The 21593-nt window shown below is 45.7% G+C and overlaps 1 protein-coding gene across 1 annotated transcript in view; it reads right to left on the bottom strand.

Annotated features, from left to right (window-relative positions):
- CNN1 (calponin 1) overlaps positions 1 to 14788 on the bottom strand; it is a 46341-nt gene extending 31553 nt beyond the window's left edge. Inside the window, exon 1 of the mRNA XM_084835723.1 lies at positions 14657 to 14788. Coding sequence (XP_084691849.1) covers positions 14657 to 14719 — 63 coding nt within the window. The 5' untranslated portion in view covers positions 14720 to 14788. The remainder of the gene's footprint in view (positions 1 to 14656) is intronic.
- Positions 14789 to 21593: the final 6805 nt, after the last annotated feature.

The following is a 21593-nucleotide window of genomic DNA, read 5'->3' as shown; positions in this document are numbered from 1 at the left end:
GACGCTTGTGTGAATATTTCCATGGGGTTTCCCCCCATTCCTTTTAAACCCAACCAACTGTAGGAAGCTGCAATCTGGATTGGAGGTTAACACGGGGCGGGGGGCATTTCTCTCTTTCCCATGGGCTGTTTTTCTGCACAAAACGCTCCCCCTCTCAGCTGTCTTTCAGCCTGTAGGGGAACAATATAGGGCCGGCCCAAAACATTTTGCTACCTGTGGCAAAGAGCAAGGCAACGCCCCCTTCTGTTCCATGTACAAAAGCCAACTGGGCTGGCAGCTGAACCTTACTTTAGTACTGGCAATGGGACAGCATCCTCTACTGCACCTGAAGACAGCAGTCTAGCTTAGGAGTGCGCGGGGCAGGCTGCATGGCCCATAGCTCTCTCCTTCAACGCCTTGCTGCCATCTTCCAGCATCTGTCGCCTGAGGCAACTGCCTTGCTCTGCCTAACACTAGGACTGGGCCTGATTCAAGTGCCTATATGTCACCCATACTTGGGGTTAAATTAAGCTGGGGGCGGATTTTGATTAAAGAAACAGTCCATGGGGAAAGACATGTTCTTGTGAAATGTTGATCCAGATTGCAGCTTCCTGCAGCTGCTGTGGGTTAAAAAAAAACAACAGCATAAGCTCAGGGCAAACTATTCCTATCAAGTGTCATTTGACCAAAAGTCCTAGGCCACAGATTCTGGAGTCAGCCAATGCAAAAGCAATTTGGCATGTGTACTGCTAATTTCTAATTCAGCAATCAGATGAAAAACGCCTAATAGAGTACTTCTTCTAGAGCTGGTAGGTCTTTGACCCTTTGGCAACATTCTGTTCTGATGGCTCTCATCCTGTGCTCTGGCCAACTGTTGCAAAAGGCTAGGGAGATTTGCTTTGACTTGGTGGGGGTTGGGAGGAGGATTGCTGCAGGCTTCTCTCCTTGCTAAAAGGGCTCTCCCGACCTGCTGCTGTTCAGCTGTCTTAGAGCCAAGCCAATTCCCCTCACAAGCTGGCTGTATGATGTAGCGCTGGACCCAAAGTGCAGGAAGCAGTACCTTGTATTAAGAGGTACAAGGGATGTATGGGAATTTACACAACAATGCAGTTCTTCTCTGGCCCTCTGGCTATGCCATCACTGCTGCCTTTGCTACCCTCCCAGTCTCCCATTTTGACCAGCAGAGACTGGTAAAATCCTGGTGTAGCCTGTGAGCGTTCAGTAAATGCCACCAGACAGCTATGAAACCTCCCATTCACAAGGGGACCACACAGATTATTTTTGTGGTGCAACAGCAGATGGGATCATGTAGAAGATGGCCTTGCTTGTGGCTTTACTACAATCAGGGGAAAAAGGACAGGAAAAAGCTCGCATGGAATCAGTGTGGAATGAGCTTAGCAGCAGAAAACCAAGAACCTCACTGAGATCAAGCTTGACAGATTTGCCCATCTCTAATGTCTGAAGAAATGCTTTCTGCTACTCATTCTGCATCTATTGCCATTCAATTTCATCGGATTACCTTGAGCTCTGATATTATGAGAGACCAGAATTTTCCAGCAGAAACTCCACATGGGGAGCAGAAGAATGCTCATAGATGTTCTCCCTCCACACTTATCCTACTAGTCATCATGGAAGCCATTCCACTTTTTAATCAAAAGAAACATTCCTTGTGGGGCAGGGGGCAGGGGTTGTAAAGCCCCTGTATTCTGAGGAGGCTGTTTTTCCTTTGAATGGATTGAAGGAGATGGGGGGGTGACAACTAAGATTTATAGTTTTAAAAGGAGCTGTGCTGAGTTGAAAGTGCTTCCACTTGTAAATGTGCTGCTACGTATTGATTTGGCCTAGCATGAACGACCGAACTGTGGCAAATGTAGGTTTTACATCTGCATTATACTGATATGAGCCTCATAAATGAAAATGCCCTTTGCCCAATTTTAAATGAGTGCTGAAATCTCCTGACCAGAACCGGGATACTCTTCAGATGTTTCGGTGCTAGGAAGAGAGTGCTCGTGCTCTTGCAATAAGGACCAATGAGGTCAGTCTGCCATGACACACAATTGTAGCTAAGAGCATGGCACTGTGTGTGTGTGTATTACACACACATATACACCTGGGCTCCACTGAGAGGACAAACTGTTTTGCAACGTGAAGCTGAAAGCTGAACAAACACATCCTGAAAGCAGATGCAGAGGTTAACATGACCTTAGATTCAGCACTACATAGACCTTTATGTGAATGCACCCTGAGAATTGTTATCTCTAGCCCTCATGGTTGTGAAAATACCGTAGGAAAAACGTGCCTTCCCCTCATATGGACACTTAGGTGCCTTAGGGCACAATCCTATGCCTGTTTAGATAGAAAAAAGTCCTACAGCTCCCAGTATTCCCCAGCCAGCAAGCTGGCTGGGGAATGCTGGGATGCATAGGACTTTTTTCTGTCTAAACAGGCATAGGATTGCTTTCTTTCCTGTCTGTCATTGACTATCTTCCGTCATAGGAGGTGGGGGATGGTCCTATTGGAGGTACATCTCTCTCAGGTTAATCCTGGTGAGAATTCTTTTGCCCTTCTGTTTATCTTTTCCAGTTGGCTTGCATCATATTCAACTCACTACTGAGAAAGGGGTGCACACCACAGCTCTCTTGGGTTAAATCATTATGGGCTGCATATTTTTATGTTACTTGTTTTTGATAGTAACTTTCCCCATACAAAGCGTTTTACAGCTTTTGTTGCATTTATCCTTACTGTGATGCGGGGTGGATTGCAGCTTGAGGGAACAAGATTCATGCCCAAGCAAGGATTTCAGCCTGTGGCTCCAGCACCAAAGCCTTCCCTATCTGCCCTTTCCCTCGACTCCCATCCAGCAAGGGCCTGCCAGCCTGCACAAGCAACCCAAGCCATTGCTTGGAACTTCAGTGTTTTGGAGCAGCCTTCCCCAATCTGGGGCCCTTTGGATGTTTTGGAAGACAATTCCCGGAATTCCTGACCATTGGCCAAGCTGTCTGGGGCTGATGGGAGTTGGTCCCAAATTTCCGGAGGGTGCCAAGCTGGGGAAGCCTGTTTTAGAGGCACCAATGAAGCAGCGTGCAAGCTTGGATCTGAAACGCTGGATCCCGTGCAAGGATCCCATGAAACGTTACAGAGCACTGGTTTGCAGACTGTGTTACAGGGATGTCTGGGGTTCCTCAGAAGCATAAAATGTGTTCCTCGATGAGAAGATTTTAATAGGGAACAAAGACATTCCCTCAAAGATGGTTTGTTTGCTGCCACCAATCTTCCCTACAGAGCAAAGCTCCTGGAGGCCAAACTACACAATTGTGTGGGAGAGGCACCAACCACCTCCCAGGCAGATTAAACCAAAACAAAACTGAAAAGGAGCATTGAAAGCTGTGTTGGAAGGGAAGGGAAGGGCTGTTTAACCTCTTCCCGTCCTCTCTTTTCTGCTCAAAATCCCCCCTCCAACTGCTTTCCCACCTATGCGGTTCTCATATCTTTCCTTTCTCCTGTAGGGAGAAAAGCAGCTGGACTCCCACCCCACAAGAGAGAGAAGGAAGTAGAAGAACACCAGACATCTATTCCAGCTGGACTCTCCCTTCCCTTGGGGCCATCTGCCACCAACTGCCCTGAGGGAAGGATTCTGGTTGTGTTTTACCAGAGGGGCAGCCAAGTTCATCTTTAAGATGCCATAATACAGTTGCTTTTTAAAAGATGCTAATATTGTTTATTGTGATTTTATTGTGTATATGTCACTTGTAAACTGCCTTGGTAGGATTTGTATCCTGAAAGGCAGTATATAAATAATTGTAATAACTAACTAACCTTGCCTAGGAATTCTCTGTGATGCACAAGGGTTTATCAGCAGACAAGATGATGTGGAAAGGGTTCCCTGAAGGTAGAAAGTTTGTTGAAGGGGATAACAGGGTACAACTCCTGTCTTTGAGGGAGAGGAACAGTGCAGGTGGATCTGAGTTTGGGAGTAATTCTTTCCTTTTCCATGAACAGAGATAAGTTGTTAGAGAGCAGATACAAAGATTACATTGCACAGGCAGAATGGGTAGTTACTCTCGTCATAGAATCCAAAGTGATGAGTTAAAAGGTAAGCATGAATGTGCTCTGAGAGCCAGAGAAGGGAAAGGCTTTTGAGGTCATGTAGTGGTGAGTCAGAGGAAGAGCTAGAAGGAGAGATCAGAGCTGGAATGTCAGCTTAAATCCTCTGGCACCACATTCAGAAAGGAATGTATAAACTAGAAGCATTGCTCTGTGCTAGCCATACCTTCACTCTTGTCCCAGAACCATGTCATTGTTATTAGGAGCCTGAGCACCTAGAGAAGGACGAGCCTTTGCAAACTTTGCAAGCTGCTTGGTTTCATCTCATGTAAAGGGTAGGATGCCTGTATTGGATCTCAGTGGTGCTCTGATAGCATCCCTCTCCCATTCCGCTCCTCTCCATTCTTGGTGCTTGGCAGCCCTGGCTGTAGCTGAGTGTGTGCGTGTGTGTTTGTGTGTGCGTGTGCGCATTCCTGGGGCCCTTCCTCTCTCTGGATATGAAGCAGCTTCATACCTTTGGCTGATGCCAGGGACCTCTGCCAATCCAAACAGGCCGTGTCCCCTCTAGGAGGAATTCACCAAACTTGGGAGAAAAATGGGGGATGTGTCTGTCCCAGATCCACAAGGATTTATCCCTCTGCTGGGATGTTTCAAAGACCATGATGTGCTGGGCTGAGAGAAAACTTGAGTGTGAAAGATTGGCTGGAGTAGGCCGAAGTGCTAGGCCTTTTGTTAAGATTGCCCTTTACTTTTTTTATCTCTCTTTTTTGGTATCCCTGAAAGGAAGGGCTAGGCCTTAATGAAACATAATTCAAGCACTTTACTGATTGCTGCATTTGCAACTAATGCCTAAAATAGCAGGGGTGGGGAGCTTTCCTGTCACTGTGCCTCTTTGTGAAGCTCTTCGAATGCTGTTTCATATTTGATTTGGAACTCGTAGGCACCGTGTTTGACCATTATTTTTTTAAGAATGCCTTTCATTGCTGTGCACAACTTTTAAAACCCTTCAGTCAGCTGTATGCATGACAGATGACAGAAGGGTAAAAAAGTAATGCCAGATATCCTGACTTCCCCCATGTGGTGTGGCATGGCTTACTTGTGTGAGTCTGCTGGAGCTCTTTCCTTTACAGGCACGGTTCTGATTGTAGTGTTCTGTGGGCTGTATTACATGGGCAGGGTTGGATTTAGGAGCAGGTGAGGATCAGATGACATAAAGAGGACCAGATGAGATTTATCTTCCACCTTTTTGTCTTTTTCCTGCTACTATTTTTTTTCCCTTTCAACAAAAACCCCATTAAGGATGAAAAGACAGAATAGCTGCACAATGCCTTCTGATTGGTAGCACTAGGAGCCCTCCATCTGGAAGCACCCCAAGGAAGGAATCTAGGTTGAGGCTATACAGATGAATGGATGAGGATATGCAAACGAGTTAGTTCTCAAGGACTATCATTGAGTTCTATGGGACAAAATGAATAGGCTTCCACTTGCAATACAGTTGAGAGAGGGCAAAACCTACCCCCACCCCAGACCCATCACTAGGGCAGGGCCTTAAGAAAGCCCTGCTGGATCAGATCAAAGGTCCAATTACTGCAGCAGCCTTTTTCCCACTGGGACCAGCCAGATCCTTCTGGAAGCCCACAATCAGGGCATGAAGGGAACAGCCTTCCTCTGTTGTTGCTTCCCCAGGAAATGGTGTTCACAAATACACTACTACTGAACCTGGGGGTTTCTTTAGCTATCATGGTGAATACTGGTTAGTAGATCTGTCCTCCATAAAATTGACTTTTAAAGCCACCTAAGCTATTGGCCACTGGCCACCATGGTATCTTATGGCAAGGAAATCCTTAAATTTGCTCCGTCATGGGGTTGTTGTTTGTTTTTTTATAGATTTACCCAATTTGCATGTCCTGGAACTGAACACAGACACAAACACAATTTGCAGTTGGAAATCCATACGTTTCCCACCTCGTGATGTATCACGCACACGTGCGCACGCACACGTGTTTGACATACATTTGAAAATATGTGTGAAGAGAAATGTGCACATTTCCAAAATGCACACAAGCATGTTTTACTCAGTGAGTGTGTGCATCCAAAAATGTGTACAATTGAAAAATGCGCAGAAAAATATGTATACATTTCTGTGCAGAGGGAACGTTTCCTTTTGCTCCAGATCTCAACGTCTGGTTCCCTACATTCTGCATTATTTGGGCTGGTTTGTGGGATGCTTATCAGTTGTGATGAGGGGAGTGGCAGATTCAGGAAGAATTAAATTTGTTGACTGGAAGTTCCCACTGCGATTTATTTTATTTTTTTATATCTATCCAATATTTTGGCCACCTAATGCGAAGAGAAAACTCCCTGGAAAAGACCCTGATGCTGGGAAAGACTGAAGGCAAAAGGAGAAGGGGACGGCAGAGGATGAGATGGCTAGATAGCATCACGGATGCAATGAATATGAACTTGAGCACGCTCCGGGAGAGAGCGCAGGACAGGAAGGCCTGGCGTGCTATGGTCCATGGGGTCACGAAGAGTCGGACACGACTGAACGACTGAACAACAACAACTATCTATCTATCTATCTATCTATCTATCTATCTAACATTTTGGTCCTGCCTCTCCCCCAAGGTGGCATACATAATCCTCCTCTCCATTTTATCCTCACAACAACCCTCCTCCATTTTAAGGTGGCTAATTGGTAAAGGGAGGCTGGGTGTGTTCACATGAAGATTCCAGTCAGCATTTAATGCTGTATGTAAAGTGATTGTGCTTATACTGCAGGCAGGTCTGTATATTTCCTGTTCTTATAAATGTAGACAGGAAAACCAGTCTATATAATGCAGAGATGTAGGACATACCAAGAATTCAAAATTAGCAAATGTACTTGGTCATGTAAATGATCCAGTTTAACCAGGGCAACATAAATATAGGCACAGGATTGGAGGAGGAATAAAAAGGGGTATATGCAAACTGAGTAGTAGCCATTGGCAAGCTGCAGCGTGTTCACCAAGGCATAGAATATACATTGCAATGGTACAAGAATTAACATTTTCAGAGTCCAGAATTCCAAGGCACATCATGGATACAAATTGTCAGAAGCTCTATGCAGACATTCAGGGTTTTTTTTTCCCTCTATGTGTGGGTGGGTAGGTGGGGATTGTGTTCCTGGTAGCAAATCCTGCTCCCCGTCCCATACACACATGCATGGAGTTAGAAGCAGACATCTGCACAGCAGCCTGTGCAGGAAAGTGCATTATACATTATCTGTACACTGCAAAAGTGAATTGCATCTATGCACATAAAGGTCTATGTGAGTAGGCTGCATGTGTAAACATTCTACTGTATGCACTGGGCATCTGCTGTGCGCATTGGAGGGAGTGGGGCCTGCCACTACAATCATGATCCTACCCCTACGTAGAGAAAGAAAGCACTCTAGCACAGGGCTAGAATCTCTCTTGTGTCAAAAGCTCATCACAGACAAAGCTGTGTCTTAAGAACAAAGTCTTAAGAACAATGATAGGGATCTCTGGTTTTAAGGACACCAGAAGCATGCATGGGGGCCCAGATGACATTATTTCTAGCCAAGCCAAGTTCAGGAGTCCCCCCACAAGTTGTTCGGTGGAAATTGGACATTTTAAACAAGGTTATGATCCTAACATGATCTCTTGGGAGGTATTTTGGTTACTGGGCTCTGTACTATATCAATACAGCCGATTAATTACGTACATGGGACTCCCCTATCCATTAAGCTATTAAGGAAATATCTGAAGCAAATAGATCAGCGAGTAAGGCAAATGCTTGGACTGTATAATTATGATGTAACCATTCAGATCTGGTACTGACAACACTTCAAAAGGGGAAATATACACAAATAAAGGCTGGTACCCATATTAATTAAATCTGAATTCCCATTTACTTCCCTTTATAACCACCCAAGTAGGAAGAGTTGGGCATCATCCCCTAATTCCTCCATTCTTCTTTCATCCTTTTCCTTCGATCCCTTTTATTCCCACATTCCCTCATTGCCATATTGTTGATTATTACTCACAGCTGTGGATTGCAGAGGGAACACAGTGGATTTATTAAAGTTTGGGACAGTGCTCCAGACTTATCTACAGAGAGCCTATCAGAAGGGTTGCCTAAAAAGTGAGCTGGTACAGCTACATCTTCAGTGTATAAACTTAAACACAGCATGGATTAATAATTTGTATGTTTAATTCTATGTGGCAGTTAAGACGTATGTAAATTATATTCTATTTTCCCATTTCCTTATGACTGAGACATTAGCAGCAATATTTTAAACGTTAAATGTATCATATCCCATTCTTTCCTCTAAGGAAATCAGTGCATGGGATTTCTCCTCTTTATCTTCACAACAACTCTATGAGGTGGGTTACACTGAGAGAAAGCAATTGGCTTAAGGTTATTTAGTAAGCGTCATGGCTGAACAGGGATTTTGAACCCAGGTCACCATGTACCAAATCCAGTACCTCCCCCAAAAAATCACATTGGCACCTTCCCAAATATTTGTAAACATTGTTTTGTTTAAATGTCACAAAACATATATCCGCAATTCTTTTTGATAGAGAAAGAAAGAGGGGGAGAGAGAAAAGAATGGACTGGTTTGTTCATTGCTTTCATGGTTGTGGAGCTACACTTTAAGAAATGCAGACAAAAGCTTGTGCATTTTGGAAGTTTCGGTTTTTGTGACTGATAATCTGAAGCTATCACATCATGATCATGGGACACTGTTCTCACAGAGATCCACTGTCACAAATTGTTCTCTGCTTTCAACCTATGAAGGGGGAGCAGGATGGGATCAGGATGGGGCACAAAAAAACAATCTTCAAGAGCAGCTTTACAGCAGCAAGCAACTGCATGTTACAGACAAGTGTAGATTGTTATGCCACAAACAGTACACTTCATGGCATAAGTCAATTTTGCCTTAGTTAAAGCATCTCCAAGCCTCACACAGGGTGTGGGCTATAGTTTCCAAGTCTTGTGTGTTGCCAGGGGAACTCCAGGTTTAGTAAAATCTTGTCAACAGTGTTGAGAGGTCTCAAATATGAGTAGGCTAGAGTTTGCAACACCGACAAAGAAAGATGTGATACATCCTTCTGAAGTGGGTATGGTGGGACAGAGGTTTTGTTCTAGGAATTATTTCTGAGAGAACATCTCTCCATGCAATTCATGCTAGTTTCCCTGCCCACTAACACACACTCCAGCCTACATCTGGGACTTCCATGCATATTGGTAGTTTACCAATAATAATGGCACATTATGGGCCCCAGTTTGGCTGGGGTTGACCCCTACTCTAGCTTAATCAGCATGTTAGTTTTTTTACTTTTGTCCCTTGCGATGATACAGGGTTTCCTCAACTTGATTGACAGAACGTACAAACACACTCTTTCTGTCCTGGCTGCCAGCTGCAGAATGGCCCTCCTGTGGTGTCTCCACAAGCAAAATGAAACATTCTTCCTAATCCCCTTGGGTGCAACTCTTAACTCCCTGACATACAGCTTTCCACCTCAACATTGGTGCTGCCTCCAACACCCAATTTGCATGCATTCCCCAGCTGCTATCCTACAGCAATATCCCAAGCAAGGTGCCTTCAAGGCCCTCGATACACCACAGCTACAAACAGATGGACCCCAGAATAAGAGTCATATGGACCCACCATGACTAACTAGCCAACCCTACAGCATCAAGGTAGTAGCTTTGGCAGATATCCCACTAAACAAATCCAATGAAGACTACTCAATTCCTCGGTGGCCACCCTACCCTGGCTTCTGAAAGAGAGCTAGAAAAGAAGACCACTTCTCCTTTAGAGGTGGAGTTGCAAAAGGAGGACACCTGTGAGAAAGAGCTGAAGAAGTGTGAAACGTGTCAGGTCATTTCCTAGGCTGATCATAACGCTTTGTAGCACCTGTGGATATTTTCTTCTAGTTTTTTTTAACAATTAGATTGGCCAGCTATGTGAACGGCCACCACCACATGAAGAGGCACTGCAGCCTTGCTCTGTGTTCCTGGCCTGAAGAAGCTGTAGCCACTCCACTGCTGTAAGCGAGGCACTCCAAATTTACTTCAGGTGGGTGACAAACTCACCACTGAGATGCTGTTTGTGGGTGCTCCAATGTGCACGTCACTGAAGCCCGAATTGACAGGGTTTATCTCCCTCTGCATTGTACCGTAATCTGATGATATAAGAGCATGCAAAGTTTTGTGTTTTTATATTACAGTTGGGGGCTAGGTTGCCCAGCATGAAGGAGGCAACTGGGAAATCTTTATCCAAAAATTTGGATCATTCTTAGTTATAGGAGCTAAGACAACAAGTGAGTTACAAGGTCATATGTTTCATTGCTTCAGATAGAGAGTGGTCTAATCACAAAATCAGATTTTGTCTTCCCGCATCTAGTTCCCATTTAGAATGCATTGGTCAGTAGGAGGCAACTAGCATGGAGACAGGGAAAGTTATTTTTTTTAGTTTGAAGGAACTAAAACATATTTGGATTTGAAACTAAATTGGTTCTTTCTGCAGCTTATTAATGGTAACCTCTTCAGTCTGCTTGAAGGGTTTTGTACAACCCCAACGTTTGCAAACTCCTGTATCAGTGGCAATATGCAAAGTGCTACTGTCCTTGTAGTTCTTCAGGAATAAGGTGGCAACACAACACATGTCTAGGATCTCAGACCACCATCTCAGGGGAGGGAAGTTCTGTGGAGTTGAAAATGCTAGTCCATGATAGTCAAGCCTGGAATCGCTTTGTTTTCCTTCGCTGGATTTAGGATCCATGGCTGTCCAGCAAAGGATACTAATCACATCCACTGCCCCCATATTAGAAAAAGTGACCACATCTAGTGTAGGGAGCTGTTGATGTTTGTGACATTAAATGTTGGTGGTCTCTCTCACCTGGGGTCTCAGTGCAGATATTCTGCTTTGCCTGCAAGAAACACATCCTGCCAAATCATGCCTTATATAGAACCAGCCTACACAGAAACCCCAAAGCTGACCATATATGGTGAGTCTGTTGCTGCCCAGACTTCAGCAGCAGAGTGGGGAGTGCTAGCCAGGACGCTAGCTGAAGAATGCAGTTGTGAGGGGGGCGGGCGGAAGAGGCTGGCCTTTTGCTGGAGCCAGCGCTCATGGTGAGCCCTGGAAGACACAGGGTGCAAGGAGAGACAGCCAGGCAACCTGATCAATGGGCAGGAGGGTCTGCACTCCCTAATCAATCAGGGTCAACCCAAGACATTTTAGTAATATAAGATTATTGGTCGATCTAGCTCAGTGATGTCAGCAGCTCTCCAAAATTTCAGACAGGAGTCTTTCCCGGCCCTACCTGGAGATGGCAGGTGACGAACCTGAGACCTTTTATATGCAAAGCATGCGTGCTACCACTGAGTTACAGCCTTTCCCACCCCAAGTGAGCTAACAGGTTAGCTCCAGACTGATGCCCCTCAAAATACTCCTGCTGACCCTAGTCAGAATTGCTCCTAACGCTGCAAAGAGTAGACTAAGATTGTAGTAACAAGATTGCAGTCAGAAAGCACCCCCCATCCCCTCCCCCAAAGCTGTATAGCAGGGTGGGCAACTTGTGTCCCTCTAGATGTTTTGGCCTATAACTCCCATCAGCCTTAGCCAGCATAGCCAATGGTCAGGGATCATGGGAGTCATAAGCCAAAACATCTGGAGAGCCACAAGCTGCCCACCCCTGCTGTATAGGATATCCCAAGGCAAGTGAAGAGCATTAGGTACTCATTCAATTCAGAGGCAGAAGGTGATAAAATCCTAAACTAGATGGCCTGCTAGGCTATCCAGCAGCTGCCTGGGCTAGGGACAGAAATGCGGGGCTACTAGCCCATGACATGTTGGTGCCTCTGGTGGAAAATCCAAATGGAAAATCCTTCCCACACATCAGCATGGGGCCCAATTCAGCCTTCTTGAAATGAACAAGAGCTGCAGAAGAGCGCAACTACACTCACTTCTGTGGTGTTTGTGCAGGAGAGCATCCTGATGAATTGTGCTTGAATTATGGGAGAAAGGTTGGGGTGGGAGGCTAAACAAAATCCATATGCCCTACCCCACCCCACCCCCACAAAAGTTGTATACCCCACCAATAGCCCTCTAAAAGGAGTAGCCAAGGGGCCACAGCAAAAGGTAAGGTGCTTGGGGCTTCTCTGCCCTGCCCCCCAATTCAAGCACTGGCCCTATGCGGTCTGTCTCCCATTCTGCCCCTCCCCCTTAGTGGCACCCCCAAACCCTTCATCTGAAGTGGCTGCCTCACTATGCCTCTGGAGAAGAGTCAGTGATGCTACACAGGAGTCCTATCGCAAAATGGCCTCCCTAAGCCTTCCTCCATATTGCTGACCCGTCTCAAGCGCTCTTTGTCTGCTTGTTGGTCAACGCAAGGTCTGACGGTATAGCATGGGCTACCCCATTTCCTCAGGCAGAACGTGCTGCGCCTGCCCTCTGAGGCAAGGGAGGCCTAACGCCCAGGGTACCTCCCTGGAAAGCAATCCCCTCCCCCAGCATTAACTGTGAGAATGGTCTGATTCAGGCCTGTAGGCAAAGGTGTTGTGAGGGCAGGGGCCTCAGGATGCATTAAGAGTGGGGACTGGGCATCATAAGTTGGTCTTATAAACTCCTGAGAGCGCCCCTGTCAGGATTGCTTTTGGTCAGCCTCCCCCAACCTGATGCCGTTGAGGTGCATTGGACTGCAACTCCCATAGCTTGGGGGGGGGGGTACTAGGCCAGGGGATTGGGAGGGTGCCTTCTGACCTGGGCGCCTGCTGACCTGGTGGGCGTTTTCAGACATGAAACTTAGGCTGCAATCTTATACCCACTTACCTGGGGGTAAGCTCCACTGAATTCAATGGGACTTACTTCTGAATAGGCAGGTAAATAATTATGCTGTTAGGGTGCTTCCAGATGAGGCTTTTATTGTGTCATTGCCCTGCCTTATTAATGGAATTTTACAGGGGCCCAGATGTTGCTGTGTTCAATTTGTAACCCTCCTGTGTTTTCCCACCACTTCTTCTGTTGTCTTTTTTTTTACCAGAAAAAAAAAATCAGTTAAGGAAGAAAAGTTAGCTGCAAAATGGCTGTTGATTGGTACTGCTGGGAGTCCTCTGTCTGGAAGCTCCCTTATTGTGACTCTTAACAACCTATGCTCACATAGGTTCATTCACATAACAAAGGTTCATTCACATAACAAAGGCCCTTCTTTTGTATGAACAACAATTGGGCCTTAACATAAATAGCATGAGAGAGACTCAAAAATTCTCAGGTGTGAAATTCCCTGTCAATTGTTGGAAGTGCCTGTCTCAGCAGCAGTTCCATATCTTTAACATGGGTATAACAGTGATCTTCCACACAAGGATAAAACATGGGGCTTTTCTACATCAGGCTTTTAACATGTCACTTCTGCTTCCTCATTCTTTGTGGGATTAAGATCAGCTCTTTTATATGTGTTTTTTTCCCCAGGGGTTTTCTTTCTCTGCCTTTCTATATGTTTCATTACACAAGCACTAGGTGGTACTGTGGTATAGCGGAATTGCACAAATACACCAGAATTTCATGCCACCATTCACAGAAATTCCAGATTTTCCTCATTAGAAAAAGAAATGCTAAAATGGTTGCAAAGAATGGGGGAGGCCCTGGAGGAAGATGACGTCATGTAAAGCACCTGCAAACTATTGTAAGTGAGGAATCACGAACGCACAATAAATGCCTCGTGTTGAAAGCTTCACGACGCAAGGTTGTTAAACATGCCAGTCTTGGTTGTCAGAATCTCTTTTTTAGTTCTAGCCCATCTATTCTTTGAGAAGGTGGTGTAGTGTGTCAGCTGGAAATGAGCAGAGGAGTGCCTAGTTCAAACTTAACTTCTGCCACAAACACAGTAGGTAGCCATAGGCAACCAAACAATTCCCTCAGCCTCAGCACCCCTATCTCCAGTATAGGGATGTAGGCTTAGCCTACTAAACTTGGCTGTTGTAAAGATTACCAAGTCTGGGAGAGCGCATGTGGAGCACTTTGAACACTTGACATGTGCTATTTGAAAGCAATGTGTTGCTTTTCTTTGATGCTTGTATTCTCTGTAAAGGGAATTAATCCCCATTGCTGTTGTCTGTGGTATCAATCCCATCTTCTTCAGGCAAATGGGATTGTTCCAGAGATGATAATTTGCAATTGCCTGGTGGCCGTAATTAATCACTTATATTGCCTGCCATCGTAGGAAAGATTTTTAAAAGAGCATGTGTGTGTGTTGGGGAGAACTGAATCACGTCAAACAAAAAGCCCTAGAATGGATACAAAACAGGAGCTGCCATAGTGAAAGTGGCTAGGTGTCAGTTTTTGTGTGTCCACTCCAGAATTCCCCCATGGTCTATTTTCTGAATGGTCCTTTGCCCTGCCTTGCCTTCCTACCTGCATGGAGCCTCTTTCCTCCTGACCCCTTCTGCTAATCAGCAGATGCTCTGTAGCTTAAGGATCTGTTGCCTGTGGAGGTCCTGAGGCCAGCAGGTCTGTAATACAACTGGTAACCCCCCCCCCCCGATCAAGAAGCACCATTCCATGGGGTCTGGCTCCCAGTGCTAAGACCCCCTCCCGCTGCCCAGGCACCACAGCTGCCCTTACCTTACTCTTGACTTCAGCTGACATGCCATAGGCTGGGCCCCTGTTGAAGTGTGTCGCAGACATGTTGCACACGTGCGGTGTGGCTGCTCCGTGTGGCGCGGTGCTTTCCTTGCTGCACGTCAGGTCTGTCTCTCCACAGCTTTCCCTGCAACTTTTAAAAACTCCTTGCTCTCAGGCTCTCCCCCTCCTCCTATCTGAGGGGGAGTCCTTCCATTGGCCAGACTGCGTGGCCAATCGCCACCTGCCAGGGATGCTGATGTCAGCCTGTTGGTATTAAGAAATTATGGTGTCATTTTTTCCACCTTGGGGGGCTTGAGGGGCATCCAGTTCTGCTGCTGACTCGATTCCCTAATGGATATTCTAAATATTTACAGAAGCCTGAGCATGTGAGAAGTGGCGAAGTGTTGCTGTATCTGATTGGCAGAGCATCTCCGGCCCACAGTTCTCTCTCCTCACTAGTGGTGCTACCTCATCCGGCTGCTCTTGCTCCACTACTACTGTGTCCCTCTCTTTCAGCGTTATGCTTCCGTGTGGCTCTTTTCCTTTGCCTCCCTCTATCCTGTCCCCTCCCTCTCTCCCTCCTAGCATCTTTCCCAAGACAAGCCTCTGCGCCACTCACTTTCCTTTTCATGCCTCAAACCCCCAAAAGAACAAGCTAGAAAAACAGAGTGCAGTCATTCAGAGGGCAACACTTGGCTGTCTGGCCAGTCCTCCCTGACCCTTTCTGCCCCAGTTCTCTTTGCCTTGTCATCTTCTTTGGCTTTTTGGTCTCATACGTTGCTTTGGCAGCCGGCATTGCTCCTTTTCTTTTCTTGCAAAGAACTTTCGCAAACTGTCAGCACAAAACAGAAAAGTTTAACTCAGCCCTCCCTTCTAGCAGCAGCAGCAGCAGCAGCCGCAGCAGCTAAACAAATTTCACTCCACAGAGTCAAAGGGCTCCTTCACATGGAACTTTTATCCTGTGATTGAGATTGCTCCTTCACGGAAGTTTGCGGGCTCTTTACATGACGCTGTGATCCTTCAAGGCATCTCCTGCACTAAATGCCCTTTGTTCTGTTTTTAAATAGATCACAAATCATGAGCTATCAAATTACCCCACTGTGTTCTGCTTCAGTTTCCTCCGTGAAAAGTGGTAAGAAGAGGAGCCAGATCAATGAAAGATAATGGAAGACTCAGATATGGGGGAGAAGAAGGGGGAAACGGGAGCGAGTGAAAAAGGGAGTCGTGATCCTGCATTTAAAACGGAAGCAGAAAGCCCCGTTTTAAATGCGGGATTTTAGGCTGATGTAGAGATGCCCTAACATTTATAGACAAGAAACCCCTACAGAACGAATCTCTGCTGTTGAGAAATTCAGACATGGGAAGGGAGCAGTCACCACTGTACTTGAGTGAACAATTTGTCATGATTTTATCACTGCCACAAAACCCTTGCAGACAATAGTGCCTCAGCTAATCTGCTGTACTTCAAGGATGAACAGGTTTGAGGAAGTTAACATGAGATAGGAAAGAGGATTAAGCAGGGTTTTGCTGGGGAGCAGAATAACAGAACAGTATTCTCTCCAAGCCTAATACCACCCACCCACCCATTCAGTCAACATTTGTAATGTTTAAAGGATGAACAGGTTTTTCAGAACATTTCAGCTGCCCCGTATTGAACTTCACGACAGGAAGGCCTGGCGTGCTATGGTCCATGGGGTCACGAAGAGTCGGACATGACTTAACGACTGAACAACAAATTGAACTTCACAACTCTTGCTACCAGCTCCTAGTCCCTTGGAATGGATGGGATAGAGCCAGTTCTCCTTCCATACGCTGGCTCAGCTCGGCTGAGCTCTACGGCCTTCCTCCTGATCTATGGCAGGGCAGCATGCCTGGGTCTGTGTTTTGGCCAAAGCATTTCTGTTGGGCACCAGGGCTGGGAAGCTTGGTGTAAACAGCAGATGGGGCAGCTGTTTCCAGCTGTGCTTTGCCTTTTTAAACACACTGGCCAGAGTTGGGAGAAGTCATGCAGGGCCCCCCCACAGCCCCACCCCACCCCACAGGCGTTTACAGAGGCCACTTTAGATCCAAGGCTAAACATCTGTCACACAGCAGGCTGGATTACACCTAGGCAATCGTGTTACCCAAGCTGTTTTGAAAGGGCATCCACGCAACAGAGTGGGGTCTTTTAATTAGGTATCCCACTGCCAGTTTCTGACCTCCACACATGATCTGTACTGTTCACAGGGATGGGGCCTGCCTGCCAGCAAATCCATTTCAAGTCCCCCTGAACATAAGCTAACTGTTTGTTCCATCCCACCCTCACTCACTTCCTTTGATTCTTCTGGATTCGCCTGTAACTTGTGACTTATGATGGCAAGAGATCCTTTACCAAAGCATGGCAGGTAAGGCTGCCAACAGCAGCTTTTCATGATTTCAGAATGTCATCTTCTTTGTCCTTAAACTGACATCATTGTGAAGTTCTGGAAGATCCATGGTCCATGTGGGCCCTGCACTAGGCAGGCCAGGGACCAGCATGAACAGAAGTAGACCCTTTCCCATATGGACTAGGTGGGGGGAATGAGGGGGTGTCTGGTTACGTGCACATCAGGACGGGATGGTGAAGGGGCACAACTGCTTTGCAAAATGTCTTTTTAGGCCATTTCTGAGGCCACTGGTAGTATTGCTGTCCAGCGTGAAAAGGCACGTTGACCCTAAGGGAATCATTCGTGGGGCTCTCCTCGTTGGGGGTGGGGAAGAAGAGCAACTTCAGCAAGTAAATGGTCCACCTAGCATTCTCTTAACATAGTAGAACTTGGGTCATCTAATGACGTTTTGTGGCAGTAGATTGGGGATAGTCAAAAGCAAGTTTTTCATTCCATGTATAATTAACTGACGGAATTCGGCGTCACAGTGTGTGATGATTGACCACTGGCTTTAAAAAGAGAGGAGGCAAATTCACAGAATTTGGAACTTTACTGGGGCTGCAGACATCACTATCTTCAATTTGTACCCCTCTCACATTTTTCCACCACATCTTCCATATGTTTCTTAGCAAAAAAAGATCCGTTAATGAGGAAAAGGCAGGATAGCTGGCCAATGCCTTTTAATTGTTAGCACTAGGAGCTGTCTGCATAGAAGCACCTCATCTAAAGAACCATGCTATTCCCAAACATCTAAGAAATGTGGCAAAGCCTAAATATCTGAATGCACCTTAACCTTAGCTGAAGTCTCCTATCCTGACTCACAGATCCCCTTTTCCGGCAGCTGATGCTGATGACACTGAATCACAGATTGGAAAAAGCCACTTATTAAGTATTTTCCAATGCTTTGTATCCTTGTGACACAGCGTGGAGAGATTTGGCCCTTTTTCTCACAGGGCTTTGTCACCATCCAAAGTCACCTTGAATCACAGCTGCCAGGCAAACATCACCACTGTCTATTGTCAAAGCTGAGTCTGACATGATCCACTGTTGCTTCCCACTGATGTAAGTTTCCTTTATTTGCCCCCCTTTAAAGCAGTTTAAAAATGGATGTTTATGTCACGTTGCATTTTATCATTGTATGTTTTTATGCCATGCATACCAATGGTTGTGGAAGTGTTGGGTGTGCATGTCGCTGTATCAGTGCATTTATTTATTTGGTTAAAGCACAGATGCAGCCAAGTTAAAAAAAACAAACAAACAGGTTGCATAAAACTGGTGATGTTTAATGTGGAAAGATAATGCTGTGAAGGACGAAATCTGTTCCTTAAAATCAGGAGTGTCTTGCAATCCTGCTGTGGTCTTCTCCCATTCCCAAGTTCTTCACTTGCAGCCTCAGAGGAAAGGGGGCTGATAGATTAGCCTTCTTGCATCAACTTTCTAGTCCTTGGCTGATGAAAAGAAAGAGGGAGGAAAAGCTGATCTTCTATGAGCAGTCTGCCCATGCTTCCTCCAACTTACACTGGATAACATCTTACTCCACTGGTTTAACCCCTTCATGGATCACTGCCTTGTTGTGGTGATCAGGCTTGTGTAACTCAGTGAAGCCATAAGCTATGCCGTGCAGGGCCACCCAAGATGGACAGGTCATGGCGGAGAGTTCTGACAAAATGTGGTCCACTGGAGAAGGAAATGGCAACCCGCTCCAGTATTCTGGCCAAGAAAACCCCATGGAACGGATCACAAGGCTAAAACAGATGACGCCGGAAGATGAGCCCCTCAGGTCGGAAGGTGTCCAATATACTACTGGGGAAGAGCAGAGGGTATTTCCAAGTAGCGCCAGAAAGAGTGAAGCGGCTGGGCCAAAGCCGAAAGGACACTCAGCTGTGGATGTGTGGTGGTGAAAAGAAAATCTGATGCTGTAAAGAACGATATTGTTTAGGAACCTGGAATGTAAGATCAATGAATCAAGGTAAGCTGGAGGTGGTCAAACATGAGATGGCGAGATTGAACATTGACATCTTGGGAATCAGCGAACTCAAATGGACAAGCATGGGTGAATTTAATTCAGGTGACCATTATATCTACTACTGTGGGCAAGAATCCCTTAAAAGAAATGGAGTAGCACTCATAGTCAATAAAAGGGTGGGAAAAGCAGTAGTGGGGTACAATCTTAAAAATGATAGAATGGTCTCAGTACGAATGCAAGGCAAACCATTCAACATCACAGTAATTCAAGTCTATGCCCCAACCACTGATGCCGAAGAAGCTGAGGTTGATCGGTTCTATGAAGACCTGCAACACCTAGAACTAACACCAAAAAAAGATGTCCTTTTCATCATAGGGGATTGGAATGCCAAAGTAGGAAGTCAAGAGATCAGCGGGATAACAGGCAAGCATGGCCTTGGTGTACAAAATGAAGCAGGACAAAGGCTAATAGAGTTTTGCCAAGAGAACACGCTGATCATAGCAAACACTCTTTTCCAACAGCACAAGAGGCAACTCTACACATGGACATCACCAGATGGTCAATATCGAAATCAGATTGATTATGTCCTTTGCAGCCAAAGATGGAGAAGCTCTATAACGTCAGTAAAAACAAGACCTGGTGCTGACTGTGGCTCAGATCATGAGCGTCTTCTTGCAAAATTTTGGCTTAAATTGAAGAACGTAGGGAAAACCACTAAACCATTCAGGTATGACCCTTATGAATATACAGTGGAGGTGAGGAATAGATTTCAGGGATTAGACCTGATAGACAGAGTGCCTGAGGAACTATGGACGGAGGTCTGTAACATTGTTCAGGAGGCAGCAACTCAATCCATCCCAAAGAAAAAGAAATGCAAGAAAGCAAAGTGGCTGTCTGATGAGGCTTTACAAGTAGCTGAGGAAAGAAGGGAAGCGAAAAGCAAGGGAGAAAGGGGAAGATATATCCAACTGAATGCAGAGTTCCAGAGAATAGCAAGGAGAGACAAGAAGGCCTTCTTAAATGAACAATGCAAAGATATCGAGGAAAACAACAGAATGGGAAAGACTAGAGATCTCTTCAAGAAAATCGAAGATCTCAAGGGAACGTTTTGTGGAAAAACGGGCATGATAAAGGACAAAGAAGGCAGGGACCTAACAGAAGCAGATGAGATTAAGAAGAGGTGGAAAGAATACACAGAAGAACTATACAGGAAAGATCTGAATGTCCCTGATAGCCATGATAGTGTGGTCACTGAACTTGAGCCGGACATCCTAGAGAGTGTTGTCATGTGGGTCTTAGGAAGCATTAGTAACAACAAAGCTAGCGGAGATGACAGTATTCCAGCTGAGCTATTTAAAATCCTAAAAGATGATGCTGTTAAAGTGCTGCACTCAATATGCCAACAAATGTGGAACACTCAACAGTGGCCACAAGACTGGGAATGGTCAGTTTACATTCCAATTCCAAAGAAGGGCAACGCCAAAGAGTGTTCAAACTACCGTACAATTGCGCTCATTTCACATGCCAGCAAGGTGATGCTCAAAATCCTACAAGCTAGGCTTCAGCAGTATGCAAACCGAGAACTACTGGAAGTACAAGCTGGGTTTCGAAGAGGCAGAGGAACTAGAGATCAAATCGCCAACATTCGCTGGATCGTGGAGAAAGCAAGAGAATTCCAGAAAAAGTCTATTTCTGCTTCATTGACTATGCTAAAGCCTTTGATTGTGTGGATCACAACAAACTGTGGCAAATTCTGAAAGAGATGGGGGTACCAGACCACCTTACCTGTCTCCTGAGAAACCTGTACGAGGGTCAAGAAGCAACAGTAAGAACCAGACATGGAACAACCGAGTGGTTCAAAATTGGGAAAGGAGTACGACAAGGCTGCATATTGTCGCCCTGCTTATTTAACTTATATGCAGAGTACATCATGAGAAACGCCGGGTTGGATGAATCACAGGTCGGAATTAAGATTTCCGGGAGAATTATCAACAACCCCAGATACGCAGATGATACCACTCTAATGGCAGAAAGCGAAGAGGATCTCAAGAGCCTCTTGTTGAGGGTGAAAGAGGAGAGTGCAAAAGCTGGTTTGAAACTCAACATTAAAAAAACGAAGATCATGGCATCTGGCCCCATCACTTCCTGGCATATGGAAGGGGAAGAAATGGAAGCAGTGACAGATTTTATTTTCTTGGGCTCCAAGATCACCGCAGACTGTGACTGTAGCCATGAAATTAAAAGACGCTTGCTCCTTGGGAGGAAAACTATGGCCAACCTAGACAGCATAGTCAGAAGCAGAGACATCACCTTGCCGACAAACGTCCGTCTAATCAAAGCTATGGTTTTCCCAGTAGTAACATATGGCTGTGAGAGCTGGACTATAAGGAAGGCTGAGCGCCGAAGAATTGATGCTTTCGAACTGTGGTGCTGGAGAAGACTCTTACGAGTCCCCTGGACTGCAAAGAGGTCAAATCAGTCAATTCTAAAGGAAATAAACCCTGAGTGCTCATTGGAAGGACAGATACTGAAGCTGAAGCTCAAATATTTTGGCCACCTAATGCGA

The sequence above is a fragment of the Heloderma suspectum genome, chromosome 2, assembly GCF_057233095.1.
Source record: "Heloderma suspectum isolate Gila_16-S chromosome 2, 16-S_ref, whole genome shotgun sequence".
Classification (NCBI taxonomy): Eukaryota; Metazoa; Chordata; class Lepidosauria; order Squamata; family Helodermatidae; genus Heloderma; species Heloderma suspectum.
The sequence above is the reverse complement of the archived record's forward strand: the minus strand, read 5'-3'. Positions and strand labels throughout refer to the sequence as shown.